The 17,170-nt window shown below is 41.4% G+C and overlaps 1 protein-coding gene across 1 annotated transcript in view; it reads right to left on the bottom strand.

The window, feature by feature from the left end:
* Window positions 1–17,170, bottom strand: part of skic3 (SKI3 subunit of superkiller complex) — a 210,848-nt gene that overhangs the window by 61,016 nt on the left and 132,662 nt on the right. The window contains exons 28-30 of the mRNA XM_059969300.1: window positions 11,180–11,257; window positions 3,466–3,590; window positions 340–463 (exon numbers count right to left, since the gene is read on the bottom strand). Coding sequence (XP_059825283.1) covers window positions 340–463; window positions 3,466–3,590; window positions 11,180–11,257 — 327 coding nt within the window. The remainder of the gene's footprint in view (window positions 1–339; window positions 464–3,465; window positions 3,591–11,179; window positions 11,258–17,170) is intronic.

Raw genomic sequence — 17,170 nt, 5'->3', positions numbered from 1 at the left:
CTCTTTTGGAACTCTAGGGTGTACAACATCTGGTCCAGGTATCTATCTTCAGACCTTTCAATTTCCCAAGAACCTTCTCTCTAGTTAGAGTAACTTCACACACTTCATGCCCGACACCTGGAACTTCCATAAGTGAAGACTGATGCAAAATACTTATACATTTCATCTGCTATTTTGTGGTTCCCCTTTACTACTTCTTGGTCCTTTCTTAACTTAGTGTCACTGAAGATATAGGAATTCTGAATGTTATTTATGTCTTTCTTTAATTATCAACATATATAAACCGAAAGAAGATATGCTCTGAAATTGAGATGGGAATGGAAAGTTAATAATGCTCACCACTTGAAAAGTAAAGTCTTAGCGTTGTCCATTCTGTTGCATTTGAACTCAATCATGGCCAGTGCAATCAGTATCTGAGCCTTCTCTTTCTCTGTGTGGACAATACTTAAAGCCTTTTCATAAGCTGACAAAAAAAAATAGGCTGAAATGTCAGAATTTAAGCAAATCAACTTGCATCCTAACCAAAAACTCCATACATTATATAACTTACAAAATTAATCTGAATACAGGAAGAATAAAAAGTGCACCAGTAGATTGCAAAATGAAAATAATTGCAGTTCATTGGATATAGATAATAAGATTATGGAATGCCTCCCTTTAAGCAAGCTGGCATATAAATGGTGCCTTGGGCATATTCCAACATCAAAACAGATTTATCATCTTGTGTTTCGTCCTCCCCTCCTCCCACCTTCTAACTCTGACTCCTCAGCATGTTTTCTCCAGGAATGCTGAAGGGTCTCAGCCCAAAATGTTGACTGAAATCTTTTCCGCAGATGCTGCTGAGTTCCTCCAGCATTTAGTGTGTGTTGCTCTAAATTGATTTGTTCCATGAATTCCCTAAAATAAAATTGCAGTGACAAGAGCTTTAAATGGCAGCCACTGTCGTACGTAAATCGAATTGCTTAATCCAAGAACACTTCACATTGAGAGATAGTTCGCAATAAATTCTGGAGATTGGCACCTATTTTTCAGTAGCAAGAGTCATATGTGTGATGAAATGCGTGAGGTGTAATTTTTAGGAAAAACATTAGCAAATTCACAAAGTGAATGTCTCCCAAAAAAGCAGATTGTTACAGCCATCAGCAGTTACAGCTGATTTGCCAGAAGTACTGCCATCTTGGAACTCAATGATCTTCTTTTAATTAATAACATCTGAACACGCATGCAGATGTGGGAAGGGTCCAATATCAGATAGCAAAGTCACTTTTTGCCTGGGCTTACAGAAAACAAAAATTCAGGGCATAAAGTCATCACCATGTGGATGTCTTTTGTGCATCTCAGCTTATCATAATGCAATGACAGCAGAACAGCTCCAGGTAAGTTGCTGTTGGAGTAGTGGGACAGAGAGACGGCCGGCTGAAACGCAGATATCCAGAGAGGTGGGACAGTCAGACAGATGGTTGAAATGCAGATATCCAGAGTGGTGGGACAGACAGACAGACGGATGGCTGAAATGCAGATATCCGGAGTGGTGGGACAAACAGACAGATAGTTGAAATGCAGATATCCAGAGTGGTGGGACAAACAGACAGATAGTTGAAATGCAGATATCCAGAGTGGTGGGACAGAGAGACGGCCGGCTGAAACGCAGATATCCAGAGTGGTGGGACAGACAGACAGACGGATGAAATGTAGATATCCAGAGTGGTGGGACAGAGAGACAGACGGATGAAATGCAGATATCCAGAGTGGTGGGACAGACAGACAGACGGATGAAATGCAGATATCCGGAGTGGTGGGACAGACAGACAGACGGATGAAATGCAGATATCCAGAGTGGTGGGACAGACTGACAGACGGATGAAATGCAGATATCCAGAGTGGTGGGACAGACAGACAGACGGATGAAATGCAGATATCCAGAGTGGTGGGACAGACTGACAGATGGATGAAATGCAGATATCCGGAGTGGTGGGACAGACAGACAGACGGATGAAATGCAGATATCCGGAGTGGTGGGACAGACAGACAGACGGATGAAATGCAGATATCCAGAGTGGTGGGACAGACAGACAGACGGATGAAATGCAGATATCCGGAGTGGTGGGACAGACAGACAGACGGATGAAATGCAGATATCCGGAGTGGTGGTAGAAAGAGGTATACGGCTGAAATGCAGATAACCTTTCAAGACAACATCAATCTGATTTGGATCAACAAGCTTCTTACTCCAACTTGAAAAAAGAAGTTCAAGTGAGGGGACTGGCTTACTGGCAGAATGAGTGTACAAATCTTCCAAATAGAAAACAATTATGATTCATGGAGCCACTTTCACCTTTTTGGATAGGACTTCTGTCATCCTAATACAACTGGGAGTTTGCTATAATGCCACCTTTGCACACCATAATGTCTAATCATATTTGTATAATAACATATTGCTATTCGTGGCAACAGCCATGCTTGCATGAATGGTCTGATTATTCCACTGCTTATACAATCAAGGTAGCTGTTGCTTACTCTGTCATATTGGGCCTCAGATTCAGCATTAGGGTTGGGTCCATTAAGTGTGTCACCACATAAACAATACAAATGACAGGCTCTAAACTGAGCCTAGCTGTTGCCAGACTCCACCATGACAACAGTCTCAGAACCTTCTGAGAGCACATCAGCAGAACCTCATGCTCCACTTCTGAAACAAAGCACCTCCTATTTGGTATCTCTGTCAGAGGAATTCAGGTTAACATCTGGAAAACATGTGCTTGACCTTTATGTTTTATAGGCCACTTTGACTTTCCAGTTGCTAGAATTTTCTGCTATCAAAATGTAGATCCTCTTTGAAAGGTTTCAATAAGAGTGGATGTTGAGAGGAGGTTTCCTATAGCAGGGAAGTCTAGGACCACAGGACACAGCCTCAAAACAGAGAGATGTCTACTTAGAGTGGGGATGAGGAAGAATTCTTTAGCAAGAGGGTGGTGAATCTGTGGAATTAAATGCCATGGATGGCTGTGAAGGTCAAGTCATTCAGTATATTTCAGTAGAGGTTGATAAATTCTTGATTAGTCAGGGCATGAAAGGATACAGGGAGAAGGAAGGAGATTGGGGATGAGAGGAAAATTGGATCAGCCATGATGAAATGGCAGAACAGACTTGATAGGCCAAATAACTTGATTCTGCTCCTATATCTGATGGTCTTTATAGAGAGATAATCACTCATAACATTGATTCAGTACTGATCTGTCCAGCCAATGAGGAGCACGGTCAGTGTTGAATGAAATCACCATAATGTGAAGGTATCACAAGTTCGGCACCTTGTGTGATGCAGTCAGCAAGTAGAAGTAAACCACACATCACATTCTCTCTGCCTGAATTTGAGACCTATACAGTTAAGGTTAGAATAAATGAGTACTCAATATCAAGACAACAGATAATTCCTAAGTACTTAGTTAATGAAAATTCTATATTCACCTTTGGCACTCTCCTGAAGTTGTCCTTTCTTGAAATAAGCTAAGGCAAGTCCAATAATGTCATCAAGCTCCATGAGCGGATTCGACTTATAAACCTGGATGGATTCCTGATAGTGACCTGCAACACTGAAACAAGGAAAGGGTACTTTGATATAGCAGCAAGACATGGCACACAAGATGTATTCTTCTTCACAGCATGTGTCCAAACTACAAGATAAGCTTATTTAGTGATCAATGCTTTTCAGGACAAGCTCACACAACTGGAAAGAATTAGGCAAAAGTACTATAGAGTTCACCAAAAAATTATGTTAAAAGGCTTAAGAGCATTGAGGTATGATTTAATCCAGTTTTCCTCAACCTTTTTGCCCTGGAGGAACCCTTGAAATAATTTTCAGTTCTAAGGGAACCTCTGCATAAAAATCATTGTATCCACATTAGTGTGATCAGTAAACTGTAGATATAATAATGCAAAGGCAATTGTCAATGCTCTTTTGAGTACAGAATAAATTTTTAGCTTAACTTCCTTGAAATTAATCTTTCTTTCCCTTTCATAAATTTTTAAAATTCATAAGGAAAACATAATAAATTTCACAGTTCTGGATCAAACCTGAGATAAGCACACACAGATTTCACCTTCAACTGAAATAAGATGATTTCTATCTTTGTTCTTGATGCTTGCTGAAGAAGCAAAAGCTTGGCCACACATGTAAGAAGTTGAAAACTGCAGAAAAATGTCCATTGCTTTCCTATAGATGGCAGGATACTACCCTTCTTTCACATAAGTCCAGAACTTGTCCTGGGGCAGGTCAGTAAATCTCATCTTGAGTGCATGATCGGAGTGCAGCTCACTAAGTTCTTCCTCTTCTCTTAAAGTCAAGTTCTCAGGCTGAACAGAAGATTCAGAGAAAGGGACCCTCAGCCCAGTCAGTCACCCACTTGTGTTGAAAACGAGGAAAAATACTGTTCGATTTTGTTCTGCAGTTCTTCTAAGTGGTTTTCAGTAAGTCTCAAGACTTTCTGATATCCTTCCTCACTCTCAAGCTCAAGCAGCAGTGGAAACATTTCAAGATTTCCTTTTGCAACATGATTTTTTCCAAAGATTCAGTTTATTTTTAAATCCAAGAATCCTGTCACTTAAAGTCAAAACATTTTCCCCAGGGCTTTGCAGAGACTTGTTCAAATGGTTCACATGATGAAAAATATCTGTTAAGTCAGCTAGTTCCTGCAGTTATTCTTCATCTTCAAAGCACTCAGGAGTATTTTCTTGAAAGCACTCCTGCAACTCACCTTTCAGCTCAAACACCCTGTTGAGAACTCTTCCCCTGCTAAGCCACCGGATTTCTGAATGTAACAGGAGAATGGTGTGCTCTTTGTCCAGGTTTCCACACAGTTTTTTAAACATTCTGTCATGAACTGGTCATAAAGCTACTAAATAACTTGCTCCCTGATGCTCTTTACTGTCTATGATGTTATTTTCAGCCTTTTTATTGACTGTGACCTTATCTACAGAAGCTTTAATCTATTTGTTTTGAGATTCAAGTAGACATTTAAAATAATCAGCACTTTTCTGTGTCATATGGCTGTGATTTAAGTCAAGTTCTTTTCAGTTTTGCCAGAGCCATTGCTACATTTGTAAGTTGCCCACCACAGACTAGGCACATTGGAAAAGGACAACTCGGATCCCCAGTCCATGTGAAGCCCAGTGATAAGCAGCTTTCATTGTAAAGATGGACTTTTTTTTTGTGTGTCAATTGTTGAACTAGTGCAGTGAAATGATTTAGAAGATTGTACCTTTGTCGTTAACTTATCAGAACTGTCCGTAGGTCTAGAATCTTCCTCCTCCATCTCATACCTCCTCTTCAATAATCACTACACTGGACATCTTTAGAATGAAAATTTCCCTGCAATTTTCTACTACACCGGTAGTTTATTGGCTCCCATAGGTCAATCGGCATCACGTAAGGGGATGTTTGGGGAGGTAATTTAGGAGGAAGAGGCTAGCATCACAGCCCAAGTTGGACAAGTCCATTCAATGCTCAGAAAACACTCTTCACACTCATCAGCCATCCAACCTCCCCTCCGTGCAATACAACGCTCACCAATTATCAGCCTACCAACCTCCCCTCCGTGCAATACAACGCTCACTAATTATTAACAGCCTCCCCTATCTTGTGTCAAAAACTGAGAATGGACTCAAACAAATAAACATAGTTCTACTGAGCATTGCCATAATGGGCTGAGATTACTAATGGGGCTGCTCGGTCAGTGCCCACCACTGCGAGGGCTAGCATCATGCAATATGCGAAAAGGCTGCTTAGTTTTGTTTAAATTACGATCTCTCACAGAACCCTAGGGTTTCACGGAATACTGGTTGAGAAACCCTGATTTAATCAAATATTAGAGAAGGCAGGAGAAAAGGATTGAGAGGGATTTAAAAAAAAAATCAAGACATGATTGAATGGCAGAACATACATAATTGAATTGACTTCACTTCTTACATCCTTCACATACATGAGTAAAAATCTTCACATTACATCTCGTCTGAATGTGTAATCGTAGTAATTTATAATAATTTATGATAAATAGAACAGTCACTATAACATAGAGATACACTCAAATCTACCTGAGTTAATCAGTCTGATGGCCTGGTGGAAGAAGCTGTTCCAGAGCCTGGTGATCCTGGCTTCTGTGCTGTGATACCATTTCCTGGATGGTAGCAGCTGGAAAAGACCATGGTTGGGGTGACTTGGGTCCCCAATGATCCTTCGGGCTCTTTTTTCACACCTGTCTTTGTAAATGTCCTGGATCAATGGAAGTTCACAACTACAGATGATCTGAGCTGTTTGCACCACTCTCGGCATAATCCTGCGATTAAGTGGTACAGTTCCACACCAGGCAGTGATGCAGTCAGGATGCTCTCAATTGTGCCCCTGTAGAAAGTTCTTAGAACCTGGGGACCCATACCAAGCTTCCTCAACCATCTGAGGTGAAAGGCACTTTTGTGCCTTTTTCACCACACAGTTGGTCTGTACAGACCACACCAGGTCATAAATGATGTGGATGCCAAGGAACTTAAAGCTGTTCACCCTCTCAACCCCAAATCCATTGATGTTAATCGGGGTTAGCCAGTCTCCATTCCTCCTGTTGTCCACAAACAGTTCAGTGCAGAGACGAGTTAACCTTGCAGAGCAGCGAACTGAACAAGTCCATCCCTCGCCTCCAGCCCAGTGCTTAAATCGACGAAACCTCGGGTCTTTCCTTACTCTCGGTCTTGGGTCTACCTCAACTCTGTTCTGCTGGATCAAATTCTGCTCCAGCAATGGTCATACATTGGGTGCATTCCCTGCTTTCCAGCCTGGACTAAGACACCTTGATTCAGCTTGTACCTGCCTTGCCGCAACCGCCCTAAACCTTCAAGACTTCAGCTCAGCCCACATAAATGCCAGAGTATACAGGTGGTTGAAAAGCTCAACTCCAACAGGGAAGTTACAGGCTAATGTCTACAGTGATTGTTTACAAGAAAAAGAGTGATTAATAAAGTATTTTGTTGTTTTCTATTTTATTTGCCACCAGCAAGTAGCCGCTGAGATTCCCCAGTGCCGTCTTAAATCAAAAAATGGATTGAATCTGAATGGGTACCCATTGATCAGCGGGGACATCATGGGGTGAGTGCATTTTCATGGCTCCACTGAATTGAATTGACTTTATTACTTACATCCTTCACATACATGAGCAAAAATCTTTGTTATGTCTCTGTTTAAATGTGCAATGTGTACATTTATAGTCATTTGTAATAAATAGTATGTACAAACAAGACAGTCAATAGAATTACAATTGTATCAGTGTGAATTAATCAGTCTGATGGCCTGGTGGAAGAAGCTGTCCCTGAGCCTGCTAGTCCTGGCTTTTATGCTGCGATACCGTTTCCCAGATGGTAGCAGATGGAACAGTTTGTGGTTGGGGTGACTTGGGTCCCTGTTGTGATGGAAAATAACTGGTTCTTTGAGTCTCAACAGTAGAGGCCTGGACACACACAGTTTTAATAATAAGGAATTTATTATTAAAGGGGAAGTTGGGTCAACACAAGCAACTACAATACACAGGAAACGGTGCAGGGACAGGGTACGGTTACACAAACAAAGAACAAGGGAAAAGCACAGTGACAGCTATCCTCCTTTACCTTGGATAGCTGCGGCTCCCTTACCAGGACAAACGATAGACCTTCCCAAACATAAATCAATGCACTTACCTTCAATGAGGTGGTCTGTAAGAGAGAGTGAGCCAGGGCCAAGTCTCACCTTTTATAGCATGGGGCTGGGCGAGATAATCCAATTAAGGTGACCAATAACTTAGGTGCGCATTGATTAGTTGGGAGGGACCAAATGTTGATTGGCATGTGGTGTGTCCTCCGACCAGCCAGGTGGCAGTGCATCTGTCACGTGGCCGGTATCTCTGGATACAGTCCCCAATGATCCTTCGGGCCCTTTTTACACAACTGTCTTTGTAAACATCCTGAACAGTGGGAAGTTCACATCTACAGATGTGCTGGGCTGTCTGCACCACTCTCTGCAGAGTCCTGCGATTGAGGGAAGTACAGTTCCCATACCAGGCAGTGATGCAGCCAGTCAGGAAGCTCTCAATTGTTCCCCTGTGGATTTGAGGGCCCATACCAAATTTCTTCAACCATCTGAGGTGAAACAGGCACTGTTGTGCTCTTTTCACCAAACAGCTGGCATGTAGAGACCACGTGAGATCCTCAGTGATATGTATGCCAGGAAATTGAAAGCTGATCCCCAGCTCAACCCCAGATGCATTGATGTCAACAGGGATGAGCCTGTGTCCATTCCTCCTGTAGTCCACAATTTTGCGACATTGAGGGAGAAGTTGTTTTCTTGACACCATTGTGTTGGAGAGATGACTTCCTTTCTTTAGTCTGCCTCATTATAATTTGAGATTAGACCAATCAGCATAGTGTCTTCATCAAATTTAATTAGCAGATTAGAGCTGTGAGTGGCAGCACAGTCATGGGTATACAGAGAGTTAAGGAGGGGGTTTAGTACACAGCCCTGGAGGACTCCTGTATTGAGAGTCAGAGGGTTGGAGGTGAGGGAGTCCACTCTTACCACTTGCCGGAAATCTAACAAGAAGTCCAGGATCCAGCTGCACAAGGCAGGGTGAAGCTGAGGTCTCTGAGCTTCTTGTCGAGCCTGGATGGAACTACGATGTTGAATGATGAACTGTAGTCCGAAACAGCATTCTCTCATAAGCATCCTTCTTCTCCAGATGAGCAAGGACGGTGAATAGAGCTGTGGTTATTGTGTCATCTGTTGATCAGTTGTCAGTAGGTGAACCGTCCAGTGTGGATGGTAGCTTGCTGCAGGTGCAGTCTTTGACCAGCCTCTCAAAGCAGTTGCTTATTATTGAGGTGAGTGCGATAGGACGCTAGTCATGCAGACATGTTACCTTGATATTTTTAGGTACAGGAACAATGGGGGACATTTTGAAACAAGAGGGAACTCCACACTGGGAGAAGAGGAAGAGATTTAAAATGTCTGTAAATGCACCTGCCTCTATGAGTAGAACAAAGAATATTTCTGATAGGGCACCTGCAGAACTTTGCGTTCAGAGAACTATGGGCTTTGTATGAGAAACAAAGAAAATTATTATACATAACTAAGGCAGCAAAAACGATCTAGTGCTTTCCTGACGTACATGACGAACAAACTCTTCTCGAGCTTCCAGCCGGGTACAGGTGTTTATTTTAACCGACATTTCAATGACAAACTCTGCCATCTTCTTCAGGGATGATGCCTGGGCATTCTAGTCAGGTGGTACTTATATCCCCATAGTCCATTCTCCTGATCAGCTCGTTCTCATCCAATCAGATTTCTGCTCTCCTAACTTCTTTGCAATTGATTTCCAGATCTTACTTAGAGCGAGACCTAAGTAAAATTCCTTTCCTCTAGTTTTATTTCAATGTCTTTCTTCACCAGACGGTCCCAAAAGCTATTGGTGCGGCAAAGTAATTTGGATTATCTGGAGAAATCAGTGGTAGCACAGCACTGCATTCACAAAGGCCAAAGGATTGACCTTGACGGTAGAAAACTACTTTGCCATACCAATGACTTTTGGGACAACTTGGTGAAGAAAGCCACTGAAATAAAACTAGAGGAAAAGAATTTTAACAAAGTCGAAGGCCTCTCTCTAAGTAAGAACTGAAATTCAATTGCGAGCAAGGTGGGACAGCAGAAACCTGGTTAGATGAGGCCTAACCAATCAGGAGGGATGGACAACAGGAGTATAAATATTACTGGACTAGACATATCTAGGCATCACCATTGATAAAGATGGCAGAGTTTGTCATCAAAATGTCAGCTAAAATTGATACCTGTACCCTGCTGGAAGCCTGAGAAGAGTTTAAAAAGCAGCAAACTGAACACTGGTCTTTACTGCAAGAGGCATGGAATACAAAGACAATTTTTTTCTGCAGAAGTATGGGTGCTTACTGTATAGTTTTGTGCTTACTACTGGAGACAGAATACTATGTGAAGAAGGTTTATAGTATCAGTTTAATTTTTCTGTTGATGGATCACTTTATAAGGAAAAGTAGAATACAATAGGGCTAAAATTATTGGAATCTGGAAGAACAAGAGACAATTATATTCTGAGGGAACTTTACAGGATAAACATTGCCAAGAAATTTCTGCTGTTGAGGGAATTTAGAATGACAGGACCATCTCAGGATTACAACTTAAGATGCTGATGAGAAAGAATATCTCCTCTCAAAGGATTATGAATTTGTAATTCTTTGGGCAGAGAATGTAGATGCTATGACAATAACATTCAAATATCAGATGTTTTTGGTCTACAGGAGAAAATGCAGTTGAAGCTGATGATCAGGCATTACTGCCTGAATCAGAAGGTAGTTTCAAGGCCCACTGGCCAACTTCTAGTCCTATTTCTTCAAATCCCACGAGGGGTGTGGGTATGCTCACATACCCATTTAGGATGCTCCCAACAACAGCCATGATAAATCCCAACCTTTTCTGTGTTATCATGCATTCTACATATATAGTAATACAAGAGCAAATGTTATATAGATACTAAATATATAAAATGTCAAAGAACATCTCTATATTATTCAGTGTAGACATCCTCACAAGTACCAACCAAAATACCAATATTGAAATTTAATTTGGTAAGTTTTAAAAATTTTTTTGTTTTTATTTATTGAGATACAGAACAGAATAAACTCATCTGGCACCACCCAGCAAACTTCAATTTCCCGCAAGCCTAATCATGGGACAATTTACAATGAACAATTAACCTACCAACTGGTATGCCTTTGGGCTGTGGGATGAAACCAGAGCACCCAGAGAAAACCACATGAACATGGGGAGAACATACAAACTCCTTATAGGCAGCAGCGCGAATTGCACCCAGGTTGCAGGAACTGTAAAGCACTATCACACTGTTTTGTAATTACATTCGGTTATTATCCTCAAAAAATAGTTTAAAGGGAAGACAATGACAAAAAATGTAAACTAAATCTGCTGCCTTGCACAGAATTAACTGAAAGTAAACTATGTTCATATTATATTAGTCATATTAATAATACTCATATTATTTGAAATATATTAAGTGTTCAGAAAAAATGGAGGATGACTACTCTGACAGACTATATTCATGTTATCCATAATCTTGTAGCAACTTACCATAAGGCTCGAGCCCAATTTCTTTGAGCGAATGGAAGTTTCTCGTTGTCTTCTGTATTTTGTAACAGCACAACTGCTCTGAAAATTAATGCAACAGATAATTATCAAAATGAAAACTATTTTCCAAAATACAATCATTTAATAGAAGTATAAGACGAGTGCTTATCTTCAGTCAGCTTCCTATCATTCTTGATTAACTCTGCTCATTAACTATTTTCTCTATCAATTGTTTTTTCAAGCAGCCTTAATTCTAGAAGAAACTTTGCTGTGTTCCAATCCCTCATCTTCAGACTCAAGCCAAGGTAGTCTTATCAGTATGCCGTTTATTTTTGAAATCTAGACTCTAGAATTTCCTCATTTTACTGCACATTACAGAGATTGTCACCTCTGCCCCTCAACACAGGTGCCCCTCAGGGCTGTGCCCTTGCCTTCTCCTTTACTCTCTGTATACCCATTACTGTGTCACCACCCACAACTCCAATCTGCTAATTAAATTTCCTGACAATACTACATTAATTGGCCTTATCTCAAATAATAATGAAGCAGGCTACAGAGGGGAAGTCATCACCCTGACACAACGGTGTCAAGAAAACAATCTCTCCCTCAATGTCGCAAAAACAACGGAGCTGGTTGAGGAATGGAGACAGGCTCACCCGTATTGAGATCAGTGGATCTGGGGTTGAGAGGGTGAACAGCTTTAAATTCCTCAGCATACATATCACCGAGGATCTCACATGGTCTGTTCATACTGGCTATGTGGCGAAAAAACCATAACAGCACCTCTTTCACCTCAGACCGTTGAAAAAATTTGGCACGAGTCCCCAAATCCTAAGGACTTTCTACAGGGGCACAATTAAGAGTACCCTGACTGGCTGTATCATTACCTAGTATAGGAATTGTAAGTTCCTCAATCGCAGGACTCTGCAGAGAGTGGTTGCCCAGTGCAGCTGTCGATGTGAACTTCCCACTATTCAGGACATTTACAGAGGCACATGCATAAAAACGGCCCAAAGGATCATCAAGGACAAGTCACCCCAACCACAAACTGTTCCAGCTGCTACCATCCGGGAAACAGTATCTTAGTATTACAGCCAGGACTCCGGGACAGCTTCTTCCACCGGGCCATCAGACTGATTAATTCATGTTGATAGAATTATATTTCCATGTTATATTGACTATCCTGTTATACATATTATTTATTACAAATTGCTACAGATTACACATTGCGCATTTAGACGGAGACATAACGTAAAGATTTTTATTCCTCATGAATGTGAAGGATGTAAGAAATAAAGTCAGTTCAATTCAGAATGGATTAATAGTAAATGTTTATAGGTACATTATCAGAAAAACCCAGAGTGCTGTTTTATTTTTGATATTACTTGACTATTATGTCTTTGTAAATGCTGGCATGTCATTTTCATGTCAATCACTTATAGAAAGGAGAGGAGAGAAAGAACAATCGAAATAAGAAAACAATGTACAAAGTAGGGAGTGATCTTTTTTTTTACAACATATTCATTGACTTGTGAGAATAAATTCAGGCCTATGAGGTGTTACGTAGTTAAACCATTTTTCCCAGTATGAATCAAATTGTTCCAACTTATGATTAACAGATGCTGTTATCTTCTCTATAAATGTCCATTGTAATTTCTATCCATACATTTAAAGTTGGGCTCTCCTGTGATAACCATTTCCAGGTAAGGGCCTTTTTACCAGCCATCAGCAGTATATTCATTAAATATTTATCTCTTTTTAACTATTCTTGAGGTATATATCCAGAATATATGGTCTTACTCTCTAAGGGAATTTCACATTTAAAGATGTCTTGTAGGGCATTATGTATCCCACTCCAATAATTTTTGATAAAGTAACAAGTAGGATAGGCAAAGAAGAATTGGTTGATGTTGTGTATTTGGATTTTCAGAAGGCCTTTGACGAGGTCCCATTCACAAGGCTGCTTAACACGCTACAATACCATGGTATTAGAGGAAGTATTCTATAATGGATAAAGCAGTGGCTGATCGGCAGGAAGTAAAGAGTGGGAATAAAAGTAGCCTTTTCTGGCTGGCTACTGGTGACTAGTGGTGTTTCACAGGGGTCGGTGATAGGACCAATATGTCAGTTATTTGGATGATGGAATTGATGGTTTTGTTGCAAAGTTTGCAGACGACATGAAGATAGGTGGAAGGGCAGGTAGTTTGAGAAGTAGAGAGGCTACAGAAGGACAGACAGATTTGGAGAATGAGCAAAAGAAATGGCAGATGGAATAGTGTCAAAAAGTGTCAAGAAATGAAAGGGATGACTATCTTGAATCCAGAGAAAATACAATAAACTGAGGTGCTAAGGGCAAGATTCCCCAAAAGTTGACTTGCAGGTTGAGACAACAGTGATGTTAAGATTTATTTCAAGAAGACTACAAAATAATAGCAAGGGTGTAATATTGAGACTTTACAAAGCACTGGTGAGACCTCACTTTGAGTATCATGAACAACTTTGGACTCCTTATCTTAGAAAGGATGTGCTGACACTGGAGAAGATTCAAAAGAAATCACAAAAATTATTCCAGAATTGAATGTCTTGTCATATGAAGAGCGTTTGATGGCTCTGGGCCTGTACGGAGTAGAATTTAGAAGAATGAGTGGGACCTCATTGAAACTTATGATAGAGGGGATGTGGTGAGGATGTTTCCTATGATATGAGAGTCTAAGAACAGAGGACAAAGACTCAGGATAGACGGGCATCCTTTTAGAACAGAGCTGAGGAGGAATTTATTGAGCCAAGGAATGGTGAATCTGTGGAATTCCTTGCCACAGGCAGCTGTGGAGGCCATGAATTCATGTATATTTAAGACAGAGGTTGATAGATTCTTGACTGGTCAGGGCATGATGGGATACGGAAAGACAGCAAGAGATGGGGCTGAGAGGAAACCTGGATCAGCCATGATGAAATGCCGTAGACTTGATGGGCCAAATGACCTAATTCTGCTCTGAAATCTTACGGTCTTATGGTTTAAATCATCACATTGCTGACAAGCAGTACCACTAGCTGTAATATATGACTACTCTCCCAATCCACTTGCCTCTAGTATTAATCTGGATCATACCACGTAACATGACAGTTCTATCAAATGTTGGCAGATTAGATCTGCCTCTTTCTCTAGAACCTATCGAACCATTCTGAGACAAGCACAAATTCTGCAATGTGCAATGAAAATGTGAAAATATTGTCTCAATTTCAAAAATGAAATGCAGAGCCCACCAAACCAAAGAGTCAAAAATCTGACATCTCCAGGTCCTGCGATGAAAACCCTGGTATGGAGGCAACAGAACAAAAGTACAAAACTAACCTGCAATGCATCTCTTAATTTTTCCATACATAGAACATTACAGCACAGAAACAGGCCTTTTGGCCCTTCTTGGCTGTGTCGAACTATTTTTCTCCCTAATCCCACTGACCTGCACCTGGCCCATATCCCTCTATACACCTCTCACCTATGTACCTGTCCAAGTTTTTCTTAAATGTCAAAAATGAGCCCACATTTATCACTTCATCTAGCAGCTCATTCCACACTCCCACCACTCTGTGTGAAGAAGCTCCCTCTAATGCTCCCTTTAAACTTTTCCCCCTTCACCCTTAACCCATGTCCTCTGTTTTTTTACTCCCCTAGCCTCAGTGGAAAAAGCCTGCTTGCATTCACTCTATCTATACCCATCATAATTTTATATATCTCTATCAAATCTCCCCTCATTCTTCTACGCTCCAGGGAATAAAGTCCTAACCTATTCAACCTTTGTAACTCAGTTTCTCAAGTCCCGACAACATCCTTGTAAACCTTCTCTGCATTCTTTCAACCTTATTAATATCCTTCCTGTAATTAGGTAACCAATCCATGGTCAATTTGCATAGATTTTGCAAAACCTTGGGCAAAATGTTTAAACCCTAACTCTGTTCACACATTCCAAACCAATCTATGTATTTTTCAGTAAGTTCTGATTAAAGTGGAAGAAACCCTTGAAAGAGATTAACTTCCTTTCAAAATAATAGCACCTACTCGCCTTGAGGGATGTTGAAACCACATTATTAATAAAACATTTGAGGGAGGTCTATGGATCACTCTAATTAACATCATTAACTGTTGATTAACTTCTGGCATTCCTCATTTTAATTTTTTATTTCAGAATCAGGTTTAATATCACCAGCACATGTTGTGAAATTTGTTAACAACATCAGAACAATGAAATACATAATAAATAAATATAGAGAAAATAAAAAGTAAAATTATATTTTTTATATTTAAAACAGTTCAGTTAAAATAAGGTGCAAAACGACAGAAATATAAAAGCTGTGAGCCAGTGTTCATGGGCTCAATGTCCATTTAGAATTGGATGATTTAGACAAAGAAGCTGTTCCTGAATCGCTGAATGTGTGCCTTCAGGGTTCTGTATCTCCTTCCCGACAGTAACAGCGTGAAGAGGGTATGTCCTGGATGGTTGGGATCCTTAATATTAACATCACCTTCCCAAGGCACCACTCTTTGAAGATGTCTTTGATACTCTGGAGGCTGGTATCCATGATGGAGCTGACTAACTTTACAAGTTTCTGCAACTTCGGGGGAAAGAGGCTCTACTGCGCAGCCGTATGACGTAGCACGCCAAGGTTTAGAAGGAGGAGAAAAACTTTCAACAGTCTTTTCAATTGAAGAAAGCGGCTGAGAGTGGAAGACTGAAGAATCGCGGAGGGAAGGTTGTTTTTCTTTTCTTTAACTGATCAAGGAAAAGAGGCTCTAGTGAGCAGGCGCGTGATATAGCGTGCCAAGGTTTAAAAGAAAGACCGCCATATACAGCGGCCATCGTTGGAGTGGACTGAGTCGGAGTGGGATGGCTTAGGCTCAATCAGGCTTCGGTGAGAAACAGGCCCAGGCGAGGATAGATTCCGGTAAGTTTCTGTTTTCTTCTTTTTTTTTTGTTCAGACTAGAGAATATGCCAGGCAGGATGTTGGAATGCTCCTCTTGCAGGATGTGGGAAGTCAGGGAGAACTCTGGTGTCCCTGACAACGATATCTGCAAGAAGTGCATCCAGCTGCAGCTCCTAGCAGACCACGTTAAGGAACTGGAGCAGGAGCTGGATGACCTCCGGATCATTTGGAAGACTGTGCAGATTATAGATAGTAGCTTACAGGAGGTAGTTACACCTAAGGAACAGGGCACAGGTAATTGGGTTACCGTCAGGCGAGGGAAGGGGAAAGGGCAGGTAGTGCAGGGTTCCCCTGTGGCCATTCCCCTTCAGAACAGGTATACCGATTTGGATACTGTTGGAGGGGGGATGGCTTACCTGGGGCAAGCAGTGGCAGCCAGATCTCTGGCACTGAGTCTGGTTCTGCAGAGCAGAAGGGAGGGTGGAAGAAGAGGAGAGTGGTAGTGATAGGGGACTCCATAGTCAGGGGTACAGACAGGAGATTCTGTGGTCGTGACAGAGACTCCTGGATGGTTTGTTGCCTCCCGGGTGCCAGGGTCAGGGATGTCTCTGATCACGTGCACAGCATTCTGAAATGGGAGGGTGAGCAGCCATATGTTGTGATACACTTCAGTACCAATGACATAAATAGAAAGAGTCAGGAGGTCCTGAAGAGTGAGTATAGAGAGCTTGGTAGGAAGTTGAAAAACAGGACCTCAAGGGTAGTAATCTCCGGATTGCTGCCTGTGCCATGTGCAAGTGAGGGTAAGAGTGGGATGCTCTGGCAGATGACCATGTGGCTGAGAAACTGGTGTAGGGGGCAGGGTTTCAGATTTCTAGATCATTGGGACCTCTACTGGGGCAGGTGGGACCTGTACAAGAGAGACGGGTTACACCTGAACCACAGGGGGACCAATATACTGGCAGGGAGGTTTACTGATGTTATTGGGGAGGGCTTACACTAGATATGCAGGGGGATGGGAACCAGAGTGCCAGAGTAGATAGTGGAATGGAGGAGAAAATAAATGATGTTAG

This window comes from Hypanus sabinus, chromosome 5 (genome assembly GCF_030144855.1).
Source record: "Hypanus sabinus isolate sHypSab1 chromosome 5, sHypSab1.hap1, whole genome shotgun sequence".
NCBI classification, from domain to species: Eukaryota; Metazoa; Chordata; class Chondrichthyes; order Myliobatiformes; family Dasyatidae; genus Hypanus; species Hypanus sabinus.
This window is presented reverse-complemented; position numbering and strand designations above follow the sequence as displayed.